Raw genomic sequence first — 24,729 nt, 5'->3', positions numbered from 1 at the left:
TCTAATACTAATTATAATATTGTATTAAATCACCAATTTTTCTAAAGGCTTGTAAGGGAGGGAGGGAGGGAGGGAGGGAGAGAGAGAGAGGGAGAGAGAGAGAGAGAGAGAGCAATAAGCAATACAATTACTTCAAAATGGACTTCTAAGGGTTAAAAGGGAGAGATACAGGACTAATTCAGAAATCAATCAATGTAATAAAACATTCTCACTAACAGTTCTTCCATACAATGCAATTTGTTTTTCCTTCCTTTTGACAACCTTCAGATGCCTAAAAATTACTCAGAATGTAATGGATACCAAGATTTACAACAAAATTAATGTGGACCCGATCAAAGATTCACCTAACCAAAATTTTGGAAAATCAGGAGCCACCCATTTCTAAAATATGACACTAGGTTATTGACCTAGCAAAGAAACTAGTCTCAGTCCCAGAGCCAACCTTTGTGATGACCCTATAGATTTAACCGAGTGGCAGAAGCTTTTGCTCAAACCAAGCTACATTATCCATCTGGTTATGTAATGTAAGGATATCCAAGTTTCATCCGTGTGCATTTTCTGCAAAATTTATGTTTCAAGTTCTCTTCTGCTGACACATGATTTTCTTTCACTGATATGTCGTTGCCGGTCGCCACCTAGGGGACATCATTCTCAGAAAATGATAGGCAATGTAACACTACTCATCTTCCACCAAAGACATTACTGGAATCCCCTTTGTAGAAAAACTGGAACACATGACATGCAACTCATCACCAACCTTAAAGTCCCTCTTATCATTATCACCCTGCAAAAACAAGAACATACCAGCATTTTAAATTCGTTACCTTCTCACATAGCAAACAGTAACTACCACAGGACCAGCAAAGGAAAAATGAAAAAATGAAAGAAAAATAAGCATATTCATAGTGTACTTGATAAACATGCTGTTTTAATTCAATAAAGTAAAAGCACTAGTATTTTAGAGCTTAGAGGGCAAAATGTCATTTATGGCAAACAAAGTTACCAAGCCTTAAGGCTTCTATAAAATATGGGGGTATGTCACTCACAACAGTGAAATTGGTTTGCCATAATTTTCATGCAGATTAATTCTTTAGGAATTAAAATTAAAACAATAGACCATCATCAAGTTTTCAATTAGGATTAAATATAACAAAAATCTAATCAACTTGACAGCATAAGGCTAGATAACTTTTACTCTGTTATTGCATTGTCAAGAAAAAAGGGAAAGAAAGAGAGCTGGATCAAGGTCATAGGTGCACAGTTTCAGTCCTCAAAAGGATTATTCAAATTTATTGCAGCCTTGGAACTAAATCATACTTCATCAGCATTAAGAGCACAAACACGAGCAAGAATTATTGAAGTCTTTACATAGTTCTTGTTCTCCCACCCACAACCAAAACACACCCAGCCCCAACCCAAACTGTGGCCCCCTCCCACAACAAAATAAATAAATAAAAATAAAATAAAGATTAATAAAGCCCCAACAACATTTATTGCAGCTTAGGATTAAATCATATTTAATTAGCAATATAACAAATTAAAACTAGACACTGATAATGCTTCTGGCAAATCATGAACAAGTTAAACATACCTCAAACCGATACATTCCTCGAATTCCACCACCCAAATCAAGGACTAGCCCATGGGTACGAATTTGATACACCTTGGCATTGAGCTTCATTCCAAGCTTCAGGTTTTTTGCACTAGTGCAAGTCTCAGGTACTTCTTTAGTATCATTTAAATCATTTTGAGAATTTGCATTGAATGCAGAGCCATGTTTATCCCCATCTTCACCCATACTTAAGATAGTGAAAATGGAGTTTATATCTTTCTCCTTTTGTGAGGATATCTTTGACTTTTTAACATTTTTAGCTGAATCAGACGTACCATTTTGAGGTGGAGATGTTTTTAACTTGTCATTGGAACCCGAAATGCTTCGGGGTTTAGAGGTATTTCTAGAACTCTGATTGAAGCCAGCAGATTTTTCCTCCTCATCACACTCAGCAGCACTTCGAATTAGAAATGATGGTAATTTAGAAGTAGGCAGGCTTCCTTCACTGGTTTCATCTTTGGCAACTGGCAACTCTTCCAGGTCAGAGTTCTGCTTTTCTTCACTGTCAGGAACATCCCCAATTGATGCCCACACACTAGGTGCTTGTTTGGTAATAGGAATGGATCCTTCAACCACATTATTCGTGTCAGAGCCTGGTCGGGGTAAAGTTGATTTGAGTGATAATTTGATGTTACCACGAACATCCTGCCCTATGCACATTAATGAAATCTGCTGGCCAATAGACACTACATCTGAAACGCGAACGACCTGATGGAAGCACCAAAACAAGATGCATAAAGAGGAAGCAAAATGGTAAATACCAATGAGTACTTCTTTAGGCATCCAAATTGGGGTAAAAAAACATGGTGAAGAGTGTAAGCAATTGTCCAATAGGGACAGTCACCAACAGGGAGCAGTGTACTATAAATCATACCTTAGAGGTAATTTCTGATGCTACTGTTTCCATCATGCATTGTATTCGTTAAGCAAAACAATCTCATTTTGCAAGAAACATTTTCCAGGATTTTTATGAAGGCCAAAATTCTGGAAATAAGAATATCTAGATGATAGAAGAAATTCAAGCCTGATTCTGACTCACCACAACATATCATGAGACACTTCCTTTATATACTTAATTCAAATATCTACTTTGACTACAAGGGAGGGATTTCATGGAATGGGCCTTGATTAAAACATCAGGTGTCTAACTAATATCCACCGGTCTCAATCATCTCCACTGAAACTCAGTAACATAAACTAACTAATATCCACCTGTTCCATTATTTATTATTTAAAAAAATTAAATAAATAAAATCCTCCCTCCCCCCAAAAAAAAAAAAAAAAAACATTTACATAACATACAGTCTTGATATATTTTTAACAATATGTTCCATAACCTGGAATACTTTATTAGTTTAAGCTATCCTTACACATTGCCCTTTAACAGCAATGTGTTTGACTGTTAAGACCTACTTTTCTTTAATCAGCATTATTGAGACCCATTTCACATCAGTGTCACATCTCAAAATTCCAAATCAAAGTTTTCACATGTATGTAGGTATACAGACCAATGACATGTACAATTAATCTTTTCTGGGACTTATACTGGCATCTGCATAATGTTTTTCACAAATTTGTCTTCCATGACTTTCAATCATTTCTATTGCATCTCAGGGATGGTCAAAATGACTCACCAAAATGAAATTTAATACCTTGATGACACAGGTCGAATTATGCAGGTTAAACATCATAGCATGTAAAACCAGCATGGAACAGAAGTTTCACATGATACTGACAAAAAAGAAAGGAAATGCATCTCCTTCTCTAGCATGATGTTGAAAACAATTGGAGTGCCAATGATTAAACAATATAAAACTGGATCCAGTATAAACAAGAAAATATCTAAATTAGTCCAGACAATAACCTTTCACCATTAAATCCTTAAAAGAAAAAGTGAAAATAAAATGGGACTGCTCTTAAAGCCATACTCTTCTTACATACCGGTTCATGAGATAACTCAGAAATGTGAAGGAGGCCTTGCTGGCCACCATTAAACTCCACAAAAGCACCATATTCTTTTACTGAAGTTACCACACCTTTGTAAATACCTCCAATTTCAATCTCACGACCAACTATAAAATCAACCTGATGAGACAAAATAACAATTCAATGAACTTTGACTCCAAAACAGGGAAATCAAGATATCGCAGGCACATATGTAACTGAACCATAGACAAGATGAAAATCATTAGGTTAAGAAATGTCTAATGCACATGGTGCAAGTATCACGTGTCTACATTCATAGATCTATCTCAGCCATAAAACAAGGATAATAGTAACTTCAAATGGCAGCCAGTAAGAGCGTTTCAAGCAAGGAAACCAAGGGTTCCTTACCCCTCCATGCCTGCCCTGCCACCCCAAACCCCACCCCCTGGCCCCCAACATTCCCCAAAAAAGGGAAAAAAAAAATCACAATTCAAAGAGTAAAATGAGACAGTTTGAGTTAATATACATAATGGCTCATAACCATTGATTAGAAGAAAACCAAGTAAACTGAGATGCACTTGAATACCAAAGCCAAAGTGCTCAGGAAAATCCATTCATGCCTGACCCTGACACTATGAAGCCTATCAGCCAGTATATTGCCAAATGAAGTATGATTCATTTCATGAAAAAATTGTTGTTGCAAAGAAAAGGGCTTCTCAACCAGAATCGCATTAACCTAGGTCTTACATCCCAAATGCTTCCTTAAGGAGTAAATCTCAGAGAATGAACCACTCATTTATATCTACTTAAAAAACTGTACCATTCTAGAGTAGATCGATTTTTCCCACTTTGACCACAACTATGTAGTTCTAGTGCTCGGGGGAAGGATTTCTCATCCTTCTTTGTACTTTCTTGATCCATGATAATGAAATGTTTGTTTCTCATCAAAGGAAAAAAAAAACCAGTATGACATTCTAAAATATGGTTGGATTGTATGCAACAGAGTTTTTGAAGGGGAGTCATTTCCAGTTACTTTTACTACTTGTACATCATCACGAGAATAGTCTATCCAAGATGAGTATGGACTTTTCCAAATCATTACTCATAATTATTCATGTTGAAAAAACTATTAGTTGGAGAACACATATGAGATAGAAGAACCATGTTTCATAAATGAGGCTTATGAAATAAAAATTTCCAGGACTAGTCTCCATGAGAATTCAACTAAAAATTTATCAGGTGCATTTTTTGTTAAAAGTAAAAGGTCTACACTGCTTAAACACATGGCAAGTAAAAAATAGACCCAACAACTGAATCTCAATTTTATTTCCTCCATGTTACGAGAAAAAATTTAATCTCTTCTATCAGTCTTATCATTTTGAGAATGACAATTGAGTCCCTTCAAATTAGGGGATAAAAGAAACATTGCATTTAAATATATTGGTGAACAAAACTTCTCTAGTTGTTTTTTCCCAAGTAGAAGCTTCCATAGCTGGTTTAATATTAAGAATTTATCTACAGAGTGAAATCTAATGCAATTTGATATATTCTCATGATTTTTTATTTTTTATTTTTGGATAGATAATGATTTATTTTTATTTTTTTAAGCTTGATATATTCTCATGATTTTGATTAGCAGTTAATATTAATAAAATTATTCACAAGCACTACACACATTGAAAAACTTCTAATTTATAATCTTTGTTTTTGTTGATTTTGTTTTATTTTCTCTACAAGAAGGTATACATAAGCACAGTTTAATTTTCTGCAAAGCATTCACAAGATTGCTCCTCAGATATATATATCATGGCCCTAGAAAACTTACAAAGCATTTTTTTTTTCCTGATTTTATTGATTGATTGGGTTGTAAGTGAGGAGAGGGAGTGGTTTTTTGTTTATCTCTCCCTTTTTTTGGCCCTATATACATCATGTATACTTTTGTGTGCTTCTTTGGCGCCTTTAATACAATTGCTTTTACCTATCAGAAAAAAAAATATTTTTTTTTTATAAGTAAACAAGATATGCATTAGAAAAAGACTAAAAGCCACAAAGCATACAGGGAGTATACGAGGCGGCTACAGCCTCAAAAAACTAAAGGACCAGAAAAAAAAACTACCTCCCCTTAAGTGGATGCTACCCACTCCAAAAAGCCTATAAGGGAGAGAGACTTCTCGCCTAAATACACTTTGGCCCAGCTCCATAAGTTACAAACAAAAGAATTCTTTAATTTCTGGATATTCAACACACCCCCCCTAAAAGCTAACCTATTCCTCTCCTTCCAAATCGTCCAAAAAATACACAACGGTATGGATTTCCAAACTTTTTTCTTTTTCTTCCCTATAAATGGGCCCCTCCAGGAAGTTAGGACCTCCTTTACAGTTTCTGGGAAGACCCATTTAACATCTACTAACCCAAAAATAATATCTCACAGAGCTCTAGTCACTATACAGTGTAAAAGAATATGATTTACATTCTCTTCTTCACAACCACACAAAAAGCAACAATTTAGGAGTTGCACCTCTCTTATCTGGAGCCTGTCCAGAGTGAGCACCTTCCTCCACGTCGCCTCCCAAGCAAAAAAAACAACTTTAGTTGGCACCCTATCCACCCATATGCTCCTTGAAGGAAAAGTTGTGGCATTAGGGTTGTCCAATAGCCTATAAGTTTCCTTGACCCTGAATAGACCATTTCTTCCTCGCTTCCACATAACTGAATCTTCCTCCAAAGAAGGCCTACGACCCCTCAAGGTGTGGAGCAACTCCCCAACCATATCCAGCTCCCAATCATTGAAGTCTCTCAAAAAGACTAGGTTCCAGTCTCCTTGACCAGAATTTTGGTCCCACATCTCCTCAATCGTTGCGTCCCTATGCACGGCCAGGACAAAGAGGGATTGAAACAATGGGACAACGGTGTGTCAGTGCACCAAGTATCTTTCCAAAATTTGATTTTGGAGCGCCCTTCCTAACTAGAAAAACCATATTTTCCCAGCACCAATCGGATTCTTTCAGAATCTCCTTCCAGGCCCCTACTCCAACCGCCCCACTAGCCTTCTTTGACCTCCATCCATGATCCTCTTGCCCATACTTCGTAGTGATCACTTGCTTCCAAAGATTATCTTTTTCACAAGCAAACCTCCAAATCCACTTGCCAAGCAAGGCTCTATTCAGTATGGCTATTTTCCTTAAGCCTAGCCCACCCTTGTTCTTTTCTGTGCATACCACATCCCATTTAACTAGATGAACTTTCCCCTCCAAGTTTCCTCCCCCCCATAGGAAGTCTCTTTGAACTTTCTCCACTCTTTTAGCAACAGATTTAGGCATTTGGAAAATAGACATTTGGTATATTGGCATGCTAGCCAAGGTGCTTTTTATAAGAGTGATCCTCCCCCCTTTGGAAATGTACTGCCTTTTCCAAAGCGCAAGTCTCCTCCTAACTCTCTCTTCCACTCCATCCCACATAGAAGAAGCTCTATTAGGAACCCCTAGAGGGAGACCCAAGTAGTGAGAGGGCAAGGATCCCACCCTGCACCCTAACTCAACTGCCAGCTCAAGAATCTCCTCCACTTCTCCAACTAGGATGATTTCACTTTTGGCTAGATTAATTCGAAGACCTGAAGCCGCTTCAAACCAAAGAAGAATCCAGCTTAGATGAGAAACTTGCTCCTTACTTGCCTCACAGAACACTATTGTATCATCAGCAAAAAATAGGTGGGAGATATTCAAAGAAGTTCTACTACCACCCCGAATGATGCATCCTGATAGATATCCCCCCTCCACCGCTCTCCTGATGAGGACGTCCAGCACTTCCATTCCCATAACAAAGAGATAAGGGGATAGAGGATCCCCTTGTATAAGCCCTTTAGTGCTAGGGAAAAAACCAGCTGGCACTCCATTAACAAGAACTGAGAATTTGGCAAAGGACACGCAGCTCCACATCCAACCCACCCACTTAGTCCTAAAGCCCATTTTTTGAAGGACCTTCATTAGGAATTTCCAATTGATGCTATCATAAGCTTTTTCTATATCCAATGTGCAAATAAGTTGCATTACTTCAAAATTTATTCAAAAGTTATGCCGCGGGCAGCCTTGATATAACTCAATGACACAATAACACCAAAAAGGAAGGAATACCTTTTCTTGTACTTTATCCATCACACTTTGATTCTTAGCAACGACAGTAAGTGTTCCATCACTGACAGAGATTCGTGCACCTGGATCACAAAAAGTTTATAACACATGTCATAAGAGCAGTACTCATTTATTAATGTCTGATTTTAAGCCAGATTTAAATTTTCTATATCATAAGCAACCACAATTAGCTAAAACCTCCAACAACAATTAAAGAACTGAGCAAATAAAAAATCAAAATACAAGGTTATTCTATTCAAATCTATAACTCACTGAATAAGCACCAGAATATTTGAAACATTCATGCATGTTCTTGTTAAAAATTACACATTTTATATATACACCAATCTTAGGGCAGTGCTTGGATGTCAAAGTGACATGACAGCTCTACCTGTAAACTTGCTTAAGCAAAATCCTAAAGGCAAAATCATCCATCAGAAATAAACATGAAATTACCTTATCAAAACCAATGATAAAAGATTCAGGCAACCAGCAACAAAAACAATGATAGAAAGGAGCCACGTTAGCTCTTAAAAGGAAGTTGCAAAAGTCATCAGACCTAACCAGGAAAGTATAATTCCTGAAGTCATGCAAATGTACTTTTAAAGGCAAAGCATGGTATTACTGAAGGAATTCCAGAACTTGCATATTGACAGAATTCTCATTCAAACAGAGTGAAGATTTGAAGGGGTTCATTTCAAGGAAATTGGAAAAAGATTATCATCTTATACTGCAAGGGCCTACATCATTTGAAGGGGTTAAATCATTATACAACAGCTCAAAGCCTATTTCTTTCATGCAACTGTGACTATAATTTGGAATTAGTAATATTGGTGGCATGTTCAAGTTTAATCAAACCTGTTTCTTCTTCGATTTTTCTCTTTAGAGCACCCATAGGCCCAAGCAAGCGGCGAAGTGAATCATTGCTGAACTTCAATGTGGCTGCAATATAGATCATAATTTTTCAAGTTAGAGCACAATATTATAATCAAAATAGTAAAGAGTTTATTCCAACTAGAAAACAAAAGGTGCAATGGAAGAGAATTGTTCAACCTAATCGAGGTGAATTCCTGTAATGTTGAGTACGTGGTGCATTTATCTCTTGCTCCATGCGATCAAGGATTTGAAGACGACCCCTGAGTGCAGGCTCTAAACATTCACAAATAATATCTAAAGGAATTCCAGCAGGCTTTATATCCAACTGAATAGCAGTTATTCCTTTTCGTGTTCCGGCAATTTTAAAATCCATGTCCCCCAGATGATCTTCCAGGCCCTAGATAAATTAAATTTCAGCACTCTCTTATATCCACCACAGCAGTAGTGAAAAGCTAAAACAGCAAGGTTTCTGGAAGCTAAAAGATTCAAAAATAAAGTTACAAAACCTAAATACTAAATGAATGCCCCCCAAAAATGTAAAATATTTCCTTCTGAACAAAGGTTTAGAAGATTCAAAAACAAATTTACAAAACCTAAATACTAAATGAACACCCCCCAAAAATATAAAATATTTCTTTCTGAACAAAGGTTAGGCAAATTTAAATCAATATGGACACACACACACATGGCCACCTGCCCGCACTCCCACACACACTATAGGAATAGGAAAATACGGTAAATGAATAAAAAATAAAATTCCCACAACCATAAGGCAGAAGGAAATAATTTTAACAAGTCAAGTAGAAATCTCACCAATATATCAGTTAGTATGCGATAATCCTTAATTGTGTTAGTTGAAGGGTCAACTTCAGTAACAAGACCCACAGAAATGCCTGCTACATGTTCCCTTAGTGGAATGCCAGCATCCATTAAAGCCATGCTACCTAACCAACAACACACCCCAAGACAAGAAGTTAGTATGCAGTATAGAAAACTCCTAATGTGTAATCAGATAGAAACACCATCTCAAGCATGACTAACATTGAAACACAGGCCAAGAGGAAGTTATGTGCATTCATATGCATTACATGAACCCCAATCCATCAAGAAATTTTAACACAAACGAGTGGCCACTAGTAAATTCTTTGTGCACATATCTACTGGTAAAAACAATTCCAACCACCAGAAAAATACAAGAGAACAAAAATCCCTTCTCAAAAACATACCAAGAATTAGAAAAATAGTAGACAAATGATGGTGGGAGTTCAAACAGGACGAAAGACACACTTGGCATCAAAATTAGGGCACAGCTGATTCCTTATGGGAGCCATTATAGCAGTAGGTTGAAAGGGATACCTCCACAGACAGTTGCCATTGATGTGGAACCATCAGAAGCCATAACCTCAGAATTGATACGGACTGTGTAAGGAAACTCTTCTTCAGGAGGCAACACTGCAAGCAGAGCTTTCTCTGCAAGGGTGCCTGCAAACAGTAAAGCAACCAAGCATGAATTAATGCATTATAAAATTCTTTAATTTAGTTAATAAATGAAGTATTGTATAGACAATTATATATTTATTAAGTTGAATAGAAACAAAAAGGTAAAAAACGATGCATTCTCCACATGATAAAAAATTTATTACATTCGAAGCATTTTCACACAATCATTTTCCAGAAATTGATAGCAAATACAAAGTACAGCTTTTGGAAAATTCAAAATTGCAAATATCTATTTGGATTAATATATTCTCATGATTTCACTTATAAACTCTTCATATAAGTAAGCTGCTGTGGATCCTATAGAATTTAATATCAAATACCGCAATAAGAAAACAAAAGATAAGTTCATTAACATGACATAATGACACTGGAAGAGGGATTAGTTTACCATGCCCAACTTCACGTCTGTTCAAGCCAACTCGTTTACCAACTTCATTAATTGAGAACGGGGGGAAACTATAGTGAAGCATGAAGCGCTTTGTTGGAGGACCGACCAGAGAATCCAGTCGTTGAGCATCACCAGGTGCCCCAAGTGTCACAGTACAAAGGACCTTCACACAATTTTTCAATGTCTCTAGTACAATTAGTTATCTAATTCACCCAGAGCATAAGTAAAAAACCTAGCACGATACCTGTGTATCTCCACGTGAAAAGAGTGATGATCCATGCAATATAGGTAAATTGCCAGATTCACAATACAAAGGCCTAACTTCATTGAGATGCCTTCCATCAACTCTAAGTCCTTCTGCAATAATCCTTCTGCGGACAACCTGATATTCTCACAGAACTTAGATTTTCCAACTTAGATGTGAGACCCAAGATAAACAAAATGTAGAAGACAGAGAGAAATATAATTAAAAGTCAATAATCCCTCAAAGAGCATCCTATTGCCAACTCCAGATGCATTCCTCCAAAATCTACTTCCCAAATGCCAAATTCAAATTATCATATCATCACTAGTTAAGGATGGAACTATTGATATTGACGAAAATATTGATGTTGACTTCATGGAAATATCAATGGAAATACCAATATTGTTGAACAACCAATTTTCCTAAAAGTGCAAGCTTTTTGGACTTGGGTCCACAATCTATATCATGCACTCTAACCCTCTCTTCCTCACATGCAGCCTTATACCCCACATGTAAAGAGATAGACAAGCTTCTAGGCAAACAACAACAATTAGCCTCTTTTGGGCTTACACAAATTATGGAAATAAATATGAGGTGAGGCTCGAACACATGGCCTCCCACCAAACAAGACTCTATTACCATTTTTAAACTACCAATTTTCCCAAAAGCTTAAACTTATAGGATTTTGGTCCACAGTATATATCAATATCAATATTGATATTGATATTATATATAATTATAATATATCGGTATGTTGTTTTTTGGCACTTGTTAAATATATTATATATATTTATCCTTGCTTATCAAGTTAAAAATAAAAGAAATCAAATAAATTGACTGCAAAACATGAAAATTTTGAATACAACTTTGAAGAATGATAAAACAATCAAAAATGGACAAATCAAACTAGTTTTTTTAATAAAGTAAGATGCATATGACAAAATTAATGACTTCAAAAGTGAATACATTAAACATTAAATTGCAATTCGAAACTAAATTATGTAACTACTGACTAATATTCTAAATAAAACTTATAGATGCACATAAATTATGTTTAGAAATTAAACTACATAATTTATAAACTAATTGCTTACATTCAGATTCAACCATATTCAAATTGCATATTAAATAAGCTACAACTTAAAAAGAATGCTACATCTTAGAAAAAAAAAATCATGTTAACTAAACTACTATGAAATTAACATTGAATAAGTAAACTGACAAAACAAACATTTTCTTTTAAACTCATAATCAATCCATTGATATTAAAAGTTAGTAACTTAACATAATTAATTAGTGAATCTTTAATTAGTAAAGGTTTAAACTCGAGTAGCACAACCCAGATAGGAGTGAGAGAAAGGCAAAGAGGAAAAACAGAGAGGGAAGCCAAATGAGATAAAACTAAGAGATGGGGATTAAATAAGAGAAAAATAATGGAGGCAGCTTATCCATAGGAATTGGAGTCCAACTAGTCATTGGAGGCCCAAAGTAATTATTAGAAACAATAAACGGGAGGCTCCGACAGTCATGTTGATATTTTTCTGAACTATTGCCAAAATATTGGGAAATATCAGCGATATTTGGACACATGCACCATTAAATTTTCCTCGTATCAGCAATGTTGATAGTTTAAGCAAACTTTGGTGATATATTAGTGACATTTTGAGGGCAATTTGTAGTTTTTACCCCCATCTCCTTGTAACAACACACTCCCAAATTATGGATATTTCAATGGAAATATAGGCAATATCAATTTTTTCATCCTTTTTGATAGACAAACAAGAATATATAAAAAAACGACAATCATAGAGTAGGGGGCACACCCCAAGTACACAGAGGTATACAAAGGATGCCAAAACAAAAGGAGAAACACCTCAAACAAGCAGCAAACACTCTCTCATTTACACTCAACCAATCAATAAAATCAAACAAGGAAACAAGACCATCTTCAATATGTTGGCGAATCCAATGGAAAAAGATACAAAATAAAGGAGTCCTTTAGTGTTTGATTTGAGTGATGAATTCCATCAAAGTATTTGCAATTGCTCTCTTGCCACAGAATCCAAAACAAGTAAAGAGGGGTTGTCTTCCAAATATTTTTTCTATTTTTTACTAACAACACTCCCATGCCATCCCTTTAGCAAGCCTTTTAAAAAGGGTGAGGATCTAAGAAAAGCCAGAGAGAAAACAATAAATGTGAAAGACCCCTTGCCTTTCCACAATGGATTAGCCTATGATTAGTTGATTCTTCTAAACTCAAACACAAACAGAAATGGTTAGTTAACACCTAAATCAGGATGAAAATATCAATTTTGACGGATATATAGGTAACTCGATTTTATGGATATATTGAGATATATCATAAAATATCAGTGGATATTTTGACATAAAATATTGGTAAGCCGAAAATTGATCAAAACTCATAAAAATATTAGAAAAAAACTTCTAACAAATGATAAAATATACAATAATACAAGTATTGAATTTTTTATTGAAGAAGTTGATAATAATATTTAGACAAGTTTTTTATTCCAAAAATATTAATAATTTTGTTTATAAATTTATACTTGTTTTATATTTAGTTTGTATATAAAATACATGATAAGATAATTAAAATCAACTTATTTATAATAATTTTATTTTAATTAATTATAATATAAAATATAAAATTTATTTATATTTGTAAAAGATATTATAATATATATATATATATATATATATATATATATATATATAAATTGATACTCATATTTAGCACAAATGAATATATGGTGTAATGAGACAGGACATTCTTCACAAATGTGAGGTCATTGGTTTGAGCCTTGCTCCTGTGTGCAATTAAGTTTTAATGTAAAGTATAGTTGCCCACATCGACAATCTGAAACACAGCCAAGCTTTATTTAAAGGTTGGTGCCCCTATAACAGCATGGCTGATATTGTGGGCTAGTTAGGCTTACTGGGTTGAGTTTCTCTTGGCCCAATGCACAAACGATTGCAATTTTTGGATGAACCCATTGAAAGGTGCTGATGTGGCACCGAAAAAATCGTCGATATCATCGAAAAATCGATATAATTTCAGTATTTTGCGAAAAATGAGAGAAAATTCCAAAAAATCAAATGAGTGATATATCTGTCTTAGTTGTCATGTCAAAGCCCTCCGATATCCGAAATATCGGTCATATATCTCTGATATATCCCAACATTTCAAACCTTGCACCCAACCTCTTCTCTTAAGTTGATCTAAGGTCAAGAACCTTTCCTAAACAGCCTCCCAAGAAAAAAATTACTCATTTTTAAAGGTGCCCAAGACCCCCACACTACCTTTGAGGGAAAAGAAACTCCTCCATCCAACTCTTAAGGAAAAGTAGAAAGATTTCACCGAGAAGGTCTCTCTCTTACTAACCGTCCAAATCAGCTTATCTTTATCCTCACTACACTTCTTAAACATTTAAAACTCCTAAGTAACTCCTCAATGTTGTGTAGCCCCCACTATTGAAACTATCTTGTGAAACCCAGGTTTCACACAACCTGCCCGCTAATGACCTCGAGCGTTCACCACACAAGCCTCCTTATTAGAAGCTAAAAAGAAAAAAGAAGGAAAAAAGTCCTTTAAAAGAGCATCCTTACACCAAACATCATGCCAAAATTTTGTTTTTCTTCCATTGCCAACCATAAAACCTGTTCTAGCCTTAAAGGCTTCCCAACCTCTTCTTATCACCTTCCACAAGCCAACACCATAACCCTCCCTCCTTACAAGAGAGCACCATCCTCCAAGTTCTTCCCCAAACTTTCCCACTATAATCCGTCTCCAAAGGAACTCCCTTTTCAAAGCAAATCTCCAACACCATTTTCCAAACAAGGATTTATTAAGAGAGGACAAGGCCCTAATACCTAGCTTTCCCAAATTCTAATCTTTGCAAATGGAAGACCACTTGACTAGATGAGGTCTTTCCTTAAGGTCTCCTTCCCCCCACAAGAAGTCCTATTTAACTTTTGCCAATCTTAAAGCCACTGCTTTAGAAATGACAAAAAGAGGCATAAAATAGATAAGCAAGCTCCAAAGAATACTTTTAAGCAAAGTGAGTCATCCATCCTTTGAGAGTTATTGTTTTTTCCAAAGAACTAACCTTTTATGGAACCTCTCTTCAACCACATCCCACGCAGATGGGGACTTGAATGGAGCACCCAAAGGCAAGCCTAAATAAGTAGTTGGAAGCTTCCCCACTTTGCAACCCAACCATAAGGCAAGCTCCTCAACATTAGGAACCTCCCCCACAAGAATCAATTTGCTTTTATCCAAATTAATTTTCAATCTTGAAGGAGCTTCAAACTCAACTCAAGTAAATCAATTGGTATGAGCAAGGCTCACAAAATAGCAGGGTATCATTTGCAAATAGAAAATAAGAAAGCTCCACTCCCTCTCTTCTTCTGCCTCCTAACTTGAAGCCTAAAATGAAGTGTCCTCCCCTAGCTTTCTCAAAAGAATACCAAGGGCCTCTATCATAGCACAAACAGATAAGGTGATAGAGAATCACCTTGCCTCAATCACCTTGAGCTCTGAAAGAAAACAGAAGGTGAACCACTAACTAAGACCGAAAACCTAATTGTTGAAACATAGAATCGGATCCAATCAACCCACCTCCACCCAAGACCCATTTTATGCAACACTACCAAAAGAAAGTTCTAGTTCACATGGTCATAGGCTTTCTCAATGTACAACTTACAAACCACTCCCCCCTTTTGGCTCCTCAATCTTGAATCTATAGCCTCATTTGCAATTAGGGTAGTGTCTAGGATTTGCCTACCTTGCAAAAAATCATTCTAGGAATCGGACAACACTTTTGCTATCACTTCCTTCAACCTATTTTTAAAAACTTTAGCTAGAAGTTTATACAAACTTCCCACTAAACTAATTGGTTTATAGTCTTTTAAGTCTTCAGCCTCCTTTTTTTTGGAATTAAAACTTTAGCTAAAAAATTTTCATCCTTGTTGCTAGTAAGGTTATATCATCCAATAATATCCCACAAGTTAACAAAATTTATAGGTTACTCAAGAAATAATAAAAAATACCACCCCACAAACATAAATATGCTGAGCTATATTTGTAACTTTCATAAACAAGAAAAAGATAGAGAAACATGTACTTCAATAACAATTGCAAGAACTAGATGTGCTAATAGAAAAGTTTTCAAGAAAATAAAGCTCATCCTTGTTTTTTTAAATTCATATTAATCAACTGTTATTTCTGTTAAAATTACATTTTCAATCAACAAAACTTAAGCAAAAAGAAGCCACAGGATCTTGGTGTAAATCTCTGGTGGCACAGCTTACCTCTTTCCTCACTGTGTCAACCACTTTTGGTAGAACTTTTAAGCTTTCTTCATCACATTCTTCTTCGAGGGCTCGTTTTACATCTTGAGTGATTAGATCTAAAGCTTCACCACGTTCGAACTGTGCATGTGATAGGACAACAATAAATCATCTAATAGAGATGTTGGAGAGGAAATGTCACCAAGCAACATAAGGGGAAGATTCCTCAAAATTAATTAAATAACAATTATTTATTGCACAAGTAGGGATGCCAAGCACCTTGCCATATGTATGATCCGTGAAAACAGCTTCAATAGGCGCTTCTGCCAAGTTCCTGACTTTCTCAAATGTTATATCTGACACCATAGACAACGTATATTCCTTTTTACTTTTACCAGCCCTAGCTGCCAATCTGATTTGTGGTTCAAGATATCTAACTGCCTAAACAAATAAAGTCAAGCATCTTAGAAAAATTCATTTATTAGAGACATGTGGAAAATGCCATTTATTACTCACCTCAGGGTGAGCCAGCCTTAGCGCAGCTTCTAGATCTTTCTCAGAAATCTCACGGGCTTGCACATCTATCATCAAAGTTTTATCCCTTGTGCAGGCATACACCAAGTTGAGATCACTTAAACTAAGCTGCAACATGTCCAATATGCATACCAAACAATCAGAATATGCGAAAAATTGCTAGTTGTATGATCCTAGATGTGAGATTTTGTACTAGTATGATGGTGTATGTGCAGTGCATTAGGATATTGAAGCAATAGGAACAACTCCAAGTTAGGTTAAGCTAATTCATGCTGGCATTATCATAATCTTGAATTCCTATAAAGCTAATATTAAAGCAATGCAATGCTAAAATCAGCACATATTCTATAAACACTGCTACAGTGAGCAATCAAAGTAAAGAGAACCTAAACATGCAAAACAATTCATTGAGAACTCAGAGGTTCAAGTGATCAAAACAATACATTCTGAAGTCCAGGTTCACAAAACAATACATTCTGGAGTCCAGGTTCACAAAACAATACATTCCGAGGATAAATAATTCTCTGTAAAGAAGCAGTCCAATAAGAAGCTTAATAAGCCGAGCAACCTATCAGCTCGGGCAAGCCACTCCGACCTGACCATCTCTGATGTACTGTGTCCAAACTTTAAAATCTAAAAAAAATAACACTGCAAATCCTAAGTTGAACTGGAATCATTATTCCAAACTTTTGTAATTTCACAAATCTGATGATACTAAATTTTAGTAATAAAAATACAACCACAAGTGTTTTTGCTACAAAATACAGTGTTCTTGAAAATGCATGATCTTTCAATTCCACTTCTCACAATAGTCACAAACTCAGAGGGACTTGCAACAAATATGACAAAGGTGGAAAAGAAATTAAGCCTCTGTACAATCAATAAAACACCCATTCTCCTGATTTTCATTTTCAGACCCTACAGAAGTTGCTGTCAATTATTTTAGTTTTTCGTGCTAAAATGCAAAGCAAATAAGCTTTTCTTAAAACAAACAAAAGAAAAATCAAGACATCAAGATGTTGCTGAAAAATCAAGAACTCTATCAAATGACTAGATCTGAAGGAAGCATATACAAGGCTATTAGTAGCCCCCTGATGGCACCGTTCTGCACTAGGCCAGTGGGTAGCACCTTGAACCCTCACACATGGCTTATGGCATGAGGGTAACATGCCAAGTGAAGAATGAGGTGTTTGAGAGTGATCAATGCAAATCAACTGTGTAGGAGACATAAGGGTTGGCAGCGCAACAAGCTGAATTCATCATGTGGTGTGCAGGACTGCAGCCCACAGACATCCTACATGTATAGCACTTAGCACAGGCCACAGACAACACATGGTGACAACATGAGTGGCATGACAACTGCTGAAAATTGAAGGTTCAAATTTTGGGTGTTTGATAAGGCACAATGCCATGACATGGTGTAGCTTGACGCTACCCCAATTCCCACAACTAACTTATTTAAATTCAAATGGGCAAATGCATGTTTGAGAGTGTGTACCAACAGTGTATATTTAAGCTACTGCAAGAGGATGTTCTCTATGTAGGCTAAGTGTTGGAACACTTAAAAAACAATTTTGTGTTCTTGTATACTAAATATTTAGGAGTTGCCTTCCTATAATTGCATTGCGTTCTTTTGTATACTCCCCATGTACATTGGTGCACCTTACCCTTTCCCTTTTGTATCACCTTCTTGTACATCAGTGCGCCTTAGCATTTCCCTTCTGCATTACCTTCTTTTCCCTATTTATAAGATTATTTGTGTGCTTATCAAAAAAACAAAAAAAAACAACTGTAATGAGTTTTCTTTCTCTATTGTTGCCTACTAATTTGATTGAGGGCCAACTACATAGAGACTTAGTGCCAAACATTCACATGAAAAATAATATGCAGGGGGTTTTTGTGGGTGTGACAACTACCAAGCATGGAAGAAAATATAATTTAATATGAAATAACTGAAATGACCCTAGGAACATGAGATAATTGATGATTATGAACAAGAAAATTAAGAACTGCCATCACTGGGCAAACTAAATTTAATATAACTGCAATACCTCATCCATGCTAGGGTTAACAATAAACTGCCCGCAAATCCTCCCTATACGTATAACTCCAATGGGGCCGCCCCAAGGAATATCTGATAACATTAGAGCAGCAGATGTTGCGTTAGCTGCCATTACATCTGGATCTTGTTTCCCATCAGAAGAAAGAACACTTGCCATTACCTATTAATGCACAATATGGATCAATCAATAGTAAGAGCAGAAGAGTCACCAAAAGAAATTCATCAAGAAGTAGGAAACAACCCAAACATTAACAATTTACCTGAACCTCGTGATAAAAGCCAGCAGGAAACAGTGGTCTTATTGGTCGATCAATAAGACGGCCACATAAAAGTTCCCTCTCTCTTGGAGCACCTTCCCTCCGCATGAATGTGGTTGGAATCACGCCTTGTGCAAATTGCTTCTCTTGATAGTCAACCTTATAAGAAGCAAAAGCTCTTTAGAACAACAGAACAACCCATGAGCATATATACTATTCAATAAAAGGCACACTGCCTTTTTAAAACACAATAAAGGCAAACAAGAGAGGAATGTTATCTAATTAGCTAACTTTTCCAAAACCATAAACCTAAGTAAAATGGTAATATCATCAAAGGAAAAGGCTGACTTAGTATGAGCAGCAGATTTTTCTTCTTCTGCACTCTTCTATCAAAAATTATGAGGCATTCACCAAAAGTGGAGATTAAATGGTAAGTTTTTCAGCAGAGACAACTTGGTACTCATTTGATATCCTTTTGTCAACTTTCTTTCCTTTCTTTTTAGGATAAGAATCTCTTTCTTGATCTATTTGATTTTATTTTGACCACTAACTAGCTTACTAGGAGATGCCCCTCCTCCCAATTCTTCTAGGATTTCTAGAAAGCCAAGAACTTGAAGATCGCATGACTTCTGACCACTAAATCTCCTAACATCATATGTCCTCCATGATGACATCCACTGAAAGCTGCCAGAACAACTTCTGGGAGTTAAGTCCAAGCTTTTCTTAAGCTGATATATATAATGTAAATGTTCCCCTCCACCTGTACGCTTCAGTATCATTTCACAAATAAAAACTATAATCTTGACAAATTAACGATATCAAAATACAATCTGATTTCCTAATATCCATGTGCAGGTTATAATCTTGACAACCCCCCTATTTGCAAGTACCATACTGTCAAATGGATGAAAAAGGGGCACCAACCTATTTCGCCTTATTTGATAAAAAAGAAATAGTTTTGACAAGAGTTGCAAGTATGTGTTTCAAGGGGCAATTCTCATGAAGTTAGGAAAGAAGTTTAATCTTTAACAAGGATACATGACATTAAGTATTTCCTGACCAGGACAAAAAGTCCGACTGTAGAGACTTCTTGGTCTAGTTTCCAACTTCAATTGCTCTTCCCTTGATATGATTTTCTTTTACAACAGAAGTATAATTTTACAAATCAATCTCTTATCCAGATTACGCATGATATGACTGAATGTCAAGTTTAAAACTTTTCTTAGATTATTAACCTAATCTAAACAATATCAAAACCTTCCCATACTTCACAATCAACAACAACAATGTGTTCATGGTTCTCAGAAAACACTCAGAAATAAATGGGAAATATCAACCTTCTGATGCATGCAAAAGTTGGAAAAGCTCCACAAAATACAAATACCCATGAATCAGAACATATAATTAAAGTAAATATGTAAAATATTGCTGAAATAATCATCTATGACAGCTTCATAACAAATGTTGTGTCTTCTTGTGCAGGAACTGCAACTTATGTGTGAATAAATATATCATGGAAATCAGTTCCAGCTGGAATGATCAAACTGAAATGCATGTTTAAGCATTTTCTTCCCACTTTCTTCATTCCTCCAAAAATCAAACAGAGACTAAAAATTCAATTTAGCTTTATGGGCATTTGGTTGGAAGTTGTCTTGAATTCTTATTAGAGAAGATTTATCTTCTAGAATTCTTTTAAGAAAACCTTTTCTGGTTGAAACAGAAGTTACTTACATTCTTTTTTTTTTTTTTTTTTGATCATAAGTTACTTTAAAAAAATTTCTTGATAGGCTTATAATTTTTTTTAATATGCACGCCAAATATTATAGACAGCCTCTAATAAAGCAGCACACCAAGGTATACCGGATTTTTGATAGGCAAATAAATTGGATTTACTAAAGGAGCGTACAAAAGGGCCATGGGTTTAAGAATCTATAAAAAGAGATTCACTGTGTGGTTTTGGTTGCACTCGAAGTACAGGGGTGTTGCCCATCTTATGGAGTGGGTTTTAAGTTAGATCATGGTGGCTAATGCGACCATTGGTTCACTGCATTTCCCTTTTTGGGTTTTATTTCCAGTACTTGTTTTTGTAGCCTTGTGATAGACAACTTGTATCTAATGAAGTTACTTTTGGTTTTAAGCTTTGGGGCTCTCCGCTAGTAAAGTTTATTTACCTTCTTGCAGCAGACTCAGCACTATTGGATGATGAATTTGGTATGTGGGAATAGGAATGGAAATAGGATGGACATGAAGGTGAATCACAATACCATGTAGAAGAGAGGAATCAAAATCTTAGTGAGAGTGGAATTTGATTCCCGTACTAATGAACTTTTTATTCCTATTCCATTCTAAAAATAAAAAAATCCAAAAGCATTAAGGAATGGAAATGGAATTCATCTCTATTCCGGCATTTCAAACACGACCTTAGTCGATGCGCTCACTTTTTGCCACCAGAAAAACCCAAATCAGCCACTTTGGCAGCGCCAACAAGCGGTATCCGAACTCCCAGAAGTTCCTACAATTTTACAATTAAGCTTGAGAAAATTTGCATTTTATTTCCACCTCAGCTAAATTTCTCTAGGAATTTTTTTTTTTTCTCTGCAAACAAGCAGAGCACCCAGAAAATGGTAAGGATAGGCATTAAAATCAAAAAATAAATAAACAAAACATCAAACACCACAGCTTAAAAAAAAAAAAATTCAGATTAAGGAATGAACGTGTCTATTAAATTTCCATGAATTGTAATATTACATACGGTGAGTGGCAAGAAATCACGAGCTGCGTCGCCTTTGGATGAAGCAACGGTGGAGAGGACTTTGGTCTCATCCATGGACATAACAACAGCGCCATTAGCGAACCGAGCGATCTTGCCGGTTTCGAAAGTGATCGAGCGCGATCCGATTTCAAACTCCTCTTTGAAAGTTTCTAGAACTTTCATTCCGGGGACGGGGATTTGTTCGGAAATGGACGGCGACGAAGATGCAAAGCCGAGATGGCCACTGCAAATTGTACGGTACCGGAGGGATCTCCACGTGAGGTATAGTGGCAGCGACGTGAGGAGAGGGTTTCTTCTGCTCGCCATGGCTGCCATGGCAATGGAATCAGAATAGAGAAAGACAGAGCTGCCGAGGGTTTAGGGTTTAAGCGGTTTTAGCGCCAGATAGACTGAACTCTGAAGGGGTTTTAGGAGGGGTGCAGAATTACTACCCGTCACCTACCTTACCGTATAAGATCTCCTCTCATCACTTATTTGGGCCGAATGCAGGCTGGCCCAAGTTAGATTAGACCCAAATTTGACTCTGGGCCTCTCCTGCAGGCGGGTTCAATCTAGGGGCCGAAACGAGGCAGGTATTACCCGCCCGGTCAATCCCTACTAGCGCATGTTTGGGTTAACTTCTCATCCACCTGATCCCCTCGACCAATGATCATGTTTAGTGGTGGGGTTAAATCCTTATTGAAATATTATGATTAGTCATGGAAAGACTTAAAGTCTATTTGGTAATTAGGAAATGCTTTTAATATTTCGAATACTTTAAAATTTTTAGCATTCGTGTTAAAAATTATAGAAATGTTTTCTATAATTATTCTCTAATGCACTCTTAGCATTCTAGAAAATAATTTTAAAAACCTTTCTTCAATCCCATTGTTTTTAAAAAACAAAATTTTATTTGAAAATTTTAAAACAAAAATATTTTTCTCAATTTATTTTTCAGGAATATACTTGTTGAGATATTAGGAATGCTTTCATTATATCATTTAGTGTTGAGATATTAGGAATATTTAGATATTAGGAAAGTTGAGATATTATGAATATTGATATATTAGGAATATTGAGATACTAGGAATATTGAGATATTAGGAAAGTTGAGATATTAGGATATTAGTTGTTATTTCCTTATATCATTCTTTCCTTGTATCATTCTTTCCCATTCTTAGAATGGTGATTACCCTCTATATATACTCTGTACATGAACAATGAAAGTATGAATGAAAAACTACCATTCATCAATTTGAACAATACTATATGCTTGAACTTCTCAAATCGTTCTTGTAGACCCCCTTTGAAGAGCCAAGGAGTATTTAGCTTTGCACCTGCCATGCGTGGGACCAGTTGCAAGAGACGCCATGCTGCTGATGCTGGTGGTCAGGGACGCCATACCTGCTGAGAGGAGGAACAGCATGGCAGGTGCGGCTTTTCCGGGGAGAGCAGATTTTAGAGGCAGCAGATTACGAGTAGAGGTGGGTGACCAAAGGAAGAAAAGGAGAGCTGGAGTGAGCGGGAGGGGGAGGTAGGTTTTTTTTTTAGAGAAAAAAAAATCTGGAGGAAGGAGAGAAACAGAGAGGGAAGTGAAGCAGAGAGACGTTTGAGGTGAGATTTTTCTAGAGAGGCAGCTGTGTGAGGTGTCTAGAAGGCTGCCGTTGGAGAGATTTTGAGAGGACATTTTTTACTGATAGGGGGGAAGCAACGACAGAAAAAGGAGGAAGCTGAAGGTTACGGAAGGGGAGAAGAGCTTGAGGAAGAAAATCAGTGAGGAGCTTTGAGAGAACATGAGAGAGAGTAAGCTTCAGAGAGGTGTAGCCTGGTAAGTTTATTTAGGTTTATCGTTCATTACCTCATGATACTTCTTCTTATCTATTTTTCATGTGATTACTTTGCATTGCTTGTGAGTTTGCCTTGGTTTGATTATCGTAGTTTTTCTCTGTTTTCATTCAAGGACGATCCAACTGGGCTTTAATTTTCTGATTTTACTCACCGATTTTTGAACCCACAGATAAAAATGGGTATGTTCATGTTTATTGAGTACCCAATCCTTGTTTATTTCTTTTTAAAGAAAGCTTCCCTCCTTTGTATTCTCTGTTTCTACCCATCCCGTACATAGGTGTTTCGACATAAGTCGTGGTTTTGGATTCCACACCTGGGGTTCTACAGGTGATGACTGTTTGATTTTGAAACAATGCAATGAATATAAAATGGGAAGAGTGGGTTTCGGCATTAAAAAGAATAAGAAAATCAAGTTTAAATTGTGATTGATACACTGAAAGTGCATTGGAAAGTGGGCTTGTGGGGGTTTGTATGGCATTTTTGTAATATGGGAAATAGGTTTGTGGTGTTTCTTTGGTGTACTGCCACATGGAAATGTTATTTTTATTTGTTTATTCCTTAAAAGACATGCATGTACACGTATGCCCATGCTAAGCCATTCCCATTTTTTTTAGTTATTATTTTCTTAGTTTTCTTTAACTTTGATGCCAAAATTTTTATTTTCAAAATTTTAGTCTTAAGATAATTTTTTAAAAAAACTCCAATATTTTAAATTTAATTTTCATAGTTCCAAACTCTCAAATAATTTTCAACATTCCAATTTCTTTTAAATTTAATTTCTAAATTCCAATTCTTAAACTTAATTCACAAACTCCAATTTTCAAATAAATTTCAAAAATCTAGTTTTCTCTCGAACGGTTTTAATTCCACTCCACTTTTTCAAATATTTTTAATTCACAAATTTTCTTTTATTTTCAAATGATTTTATGTTTATCTTAATTTTTAATAAGCATGGAGACAATTTTCATAATTCCAAAATAATTGAATTTGTGATATTAATTCATGCAAAATAAATCGGGCTTTGGTGGGGGCCCCACATATGTGATTGATCGATTAATTGACTGATTGTTTGCTTTGATTATCATACATGATTGATTTATTCTGCTCTATGACATACATGAGATTATTCTTTAATTGTGAACTAACCCTCTTTCTTGATAGCGCATAGCGGATTGCTGCCCAGGTACGCATCCACATCCACTTTGGTAATTTTCTATGTATGTTTTGATTCTCATATATGCATGATAGTTCCGGGTACTCACTGTTTTACTCATCCATTGCCATGATTGCCTC

General features: G+C 36.0%; 1 protein-coding gene across 2 annotated transcripts; it reads right to left on the bottom strand.

Annotated features, from left to right (window-relative positions):
* Positions 1 to 131: 131 nt before the first annotated feature.
* On the bottom strand, positions 132 to 22,015 carry LOC117931114 (polyribonucleotide nucleotidyltransferase 2, mitochondrial). 2 transcript variants are annotated; one of them, XM_034851988.1, is made up of 16 exons: positions 21,589 to 22,015; positions 18,840 to 18,995; positions 18,569 to 18,739; positions 16,500 to 16,625; positions 16,263 to 16,424; positions 16,005 to 16,124; positions 10,674 to 10,811; positions 10,430 to 10,592; positions 9,898 to 10,023; positions 9,355 to 9,485; positions 8,719 to 8,938; positions 8,524 to 8,607; positions 7,669 to 7,748; positions 3,554 to 3,697; positions 1,592 to 2,320; positions 132 to 784 (listed from the first exon to the last, which is right to left on the bottom strand). In XM_034851988.1, exons 1-16 carry the CDS (start codon positions 21,922 to 21,924, stop codon positions 677 to 679), a joined length of 2,994 nt encoding a protein of 997 aa, XP_034707879.1. In that variant the 5' UTR covers positions 21,925 to 22,015; the 3' UTR covers positions 132 to 676. The 2 variants fall into 2 exon arrangements, with proteins under 2 accessions (XP_034707879.1, XP_034707880.1); XM_034851989.1 differs by having other exon boundaries at positions 21,585 to 21,778.
* Positions 22,016 to 24,729: the final 2,714 nt, after the last annotated feature.

Source organism: Vitis riparia, chromosome 14 (genome assembly GCF_004353265.1).
Source record: "Vitis riparia cultivar Riparia Gloire de Montpellier isolate 1030 chromosome 14, EGFV_Vit.rip_1.0, whole genome shotgun sequence".
Classification (NCBI taxonomy): Eukaryota; Viridiplantae; Streptophyta; class Magnoliopsida; order Vitales; family Vitaceae; genus Vitis; species Vitis riparia.
The sequence above is the reverse complement of the archived record's forward strand: the minus strand, read 5'-3'. Positions and strand labels throughout refer to the sequence as shown.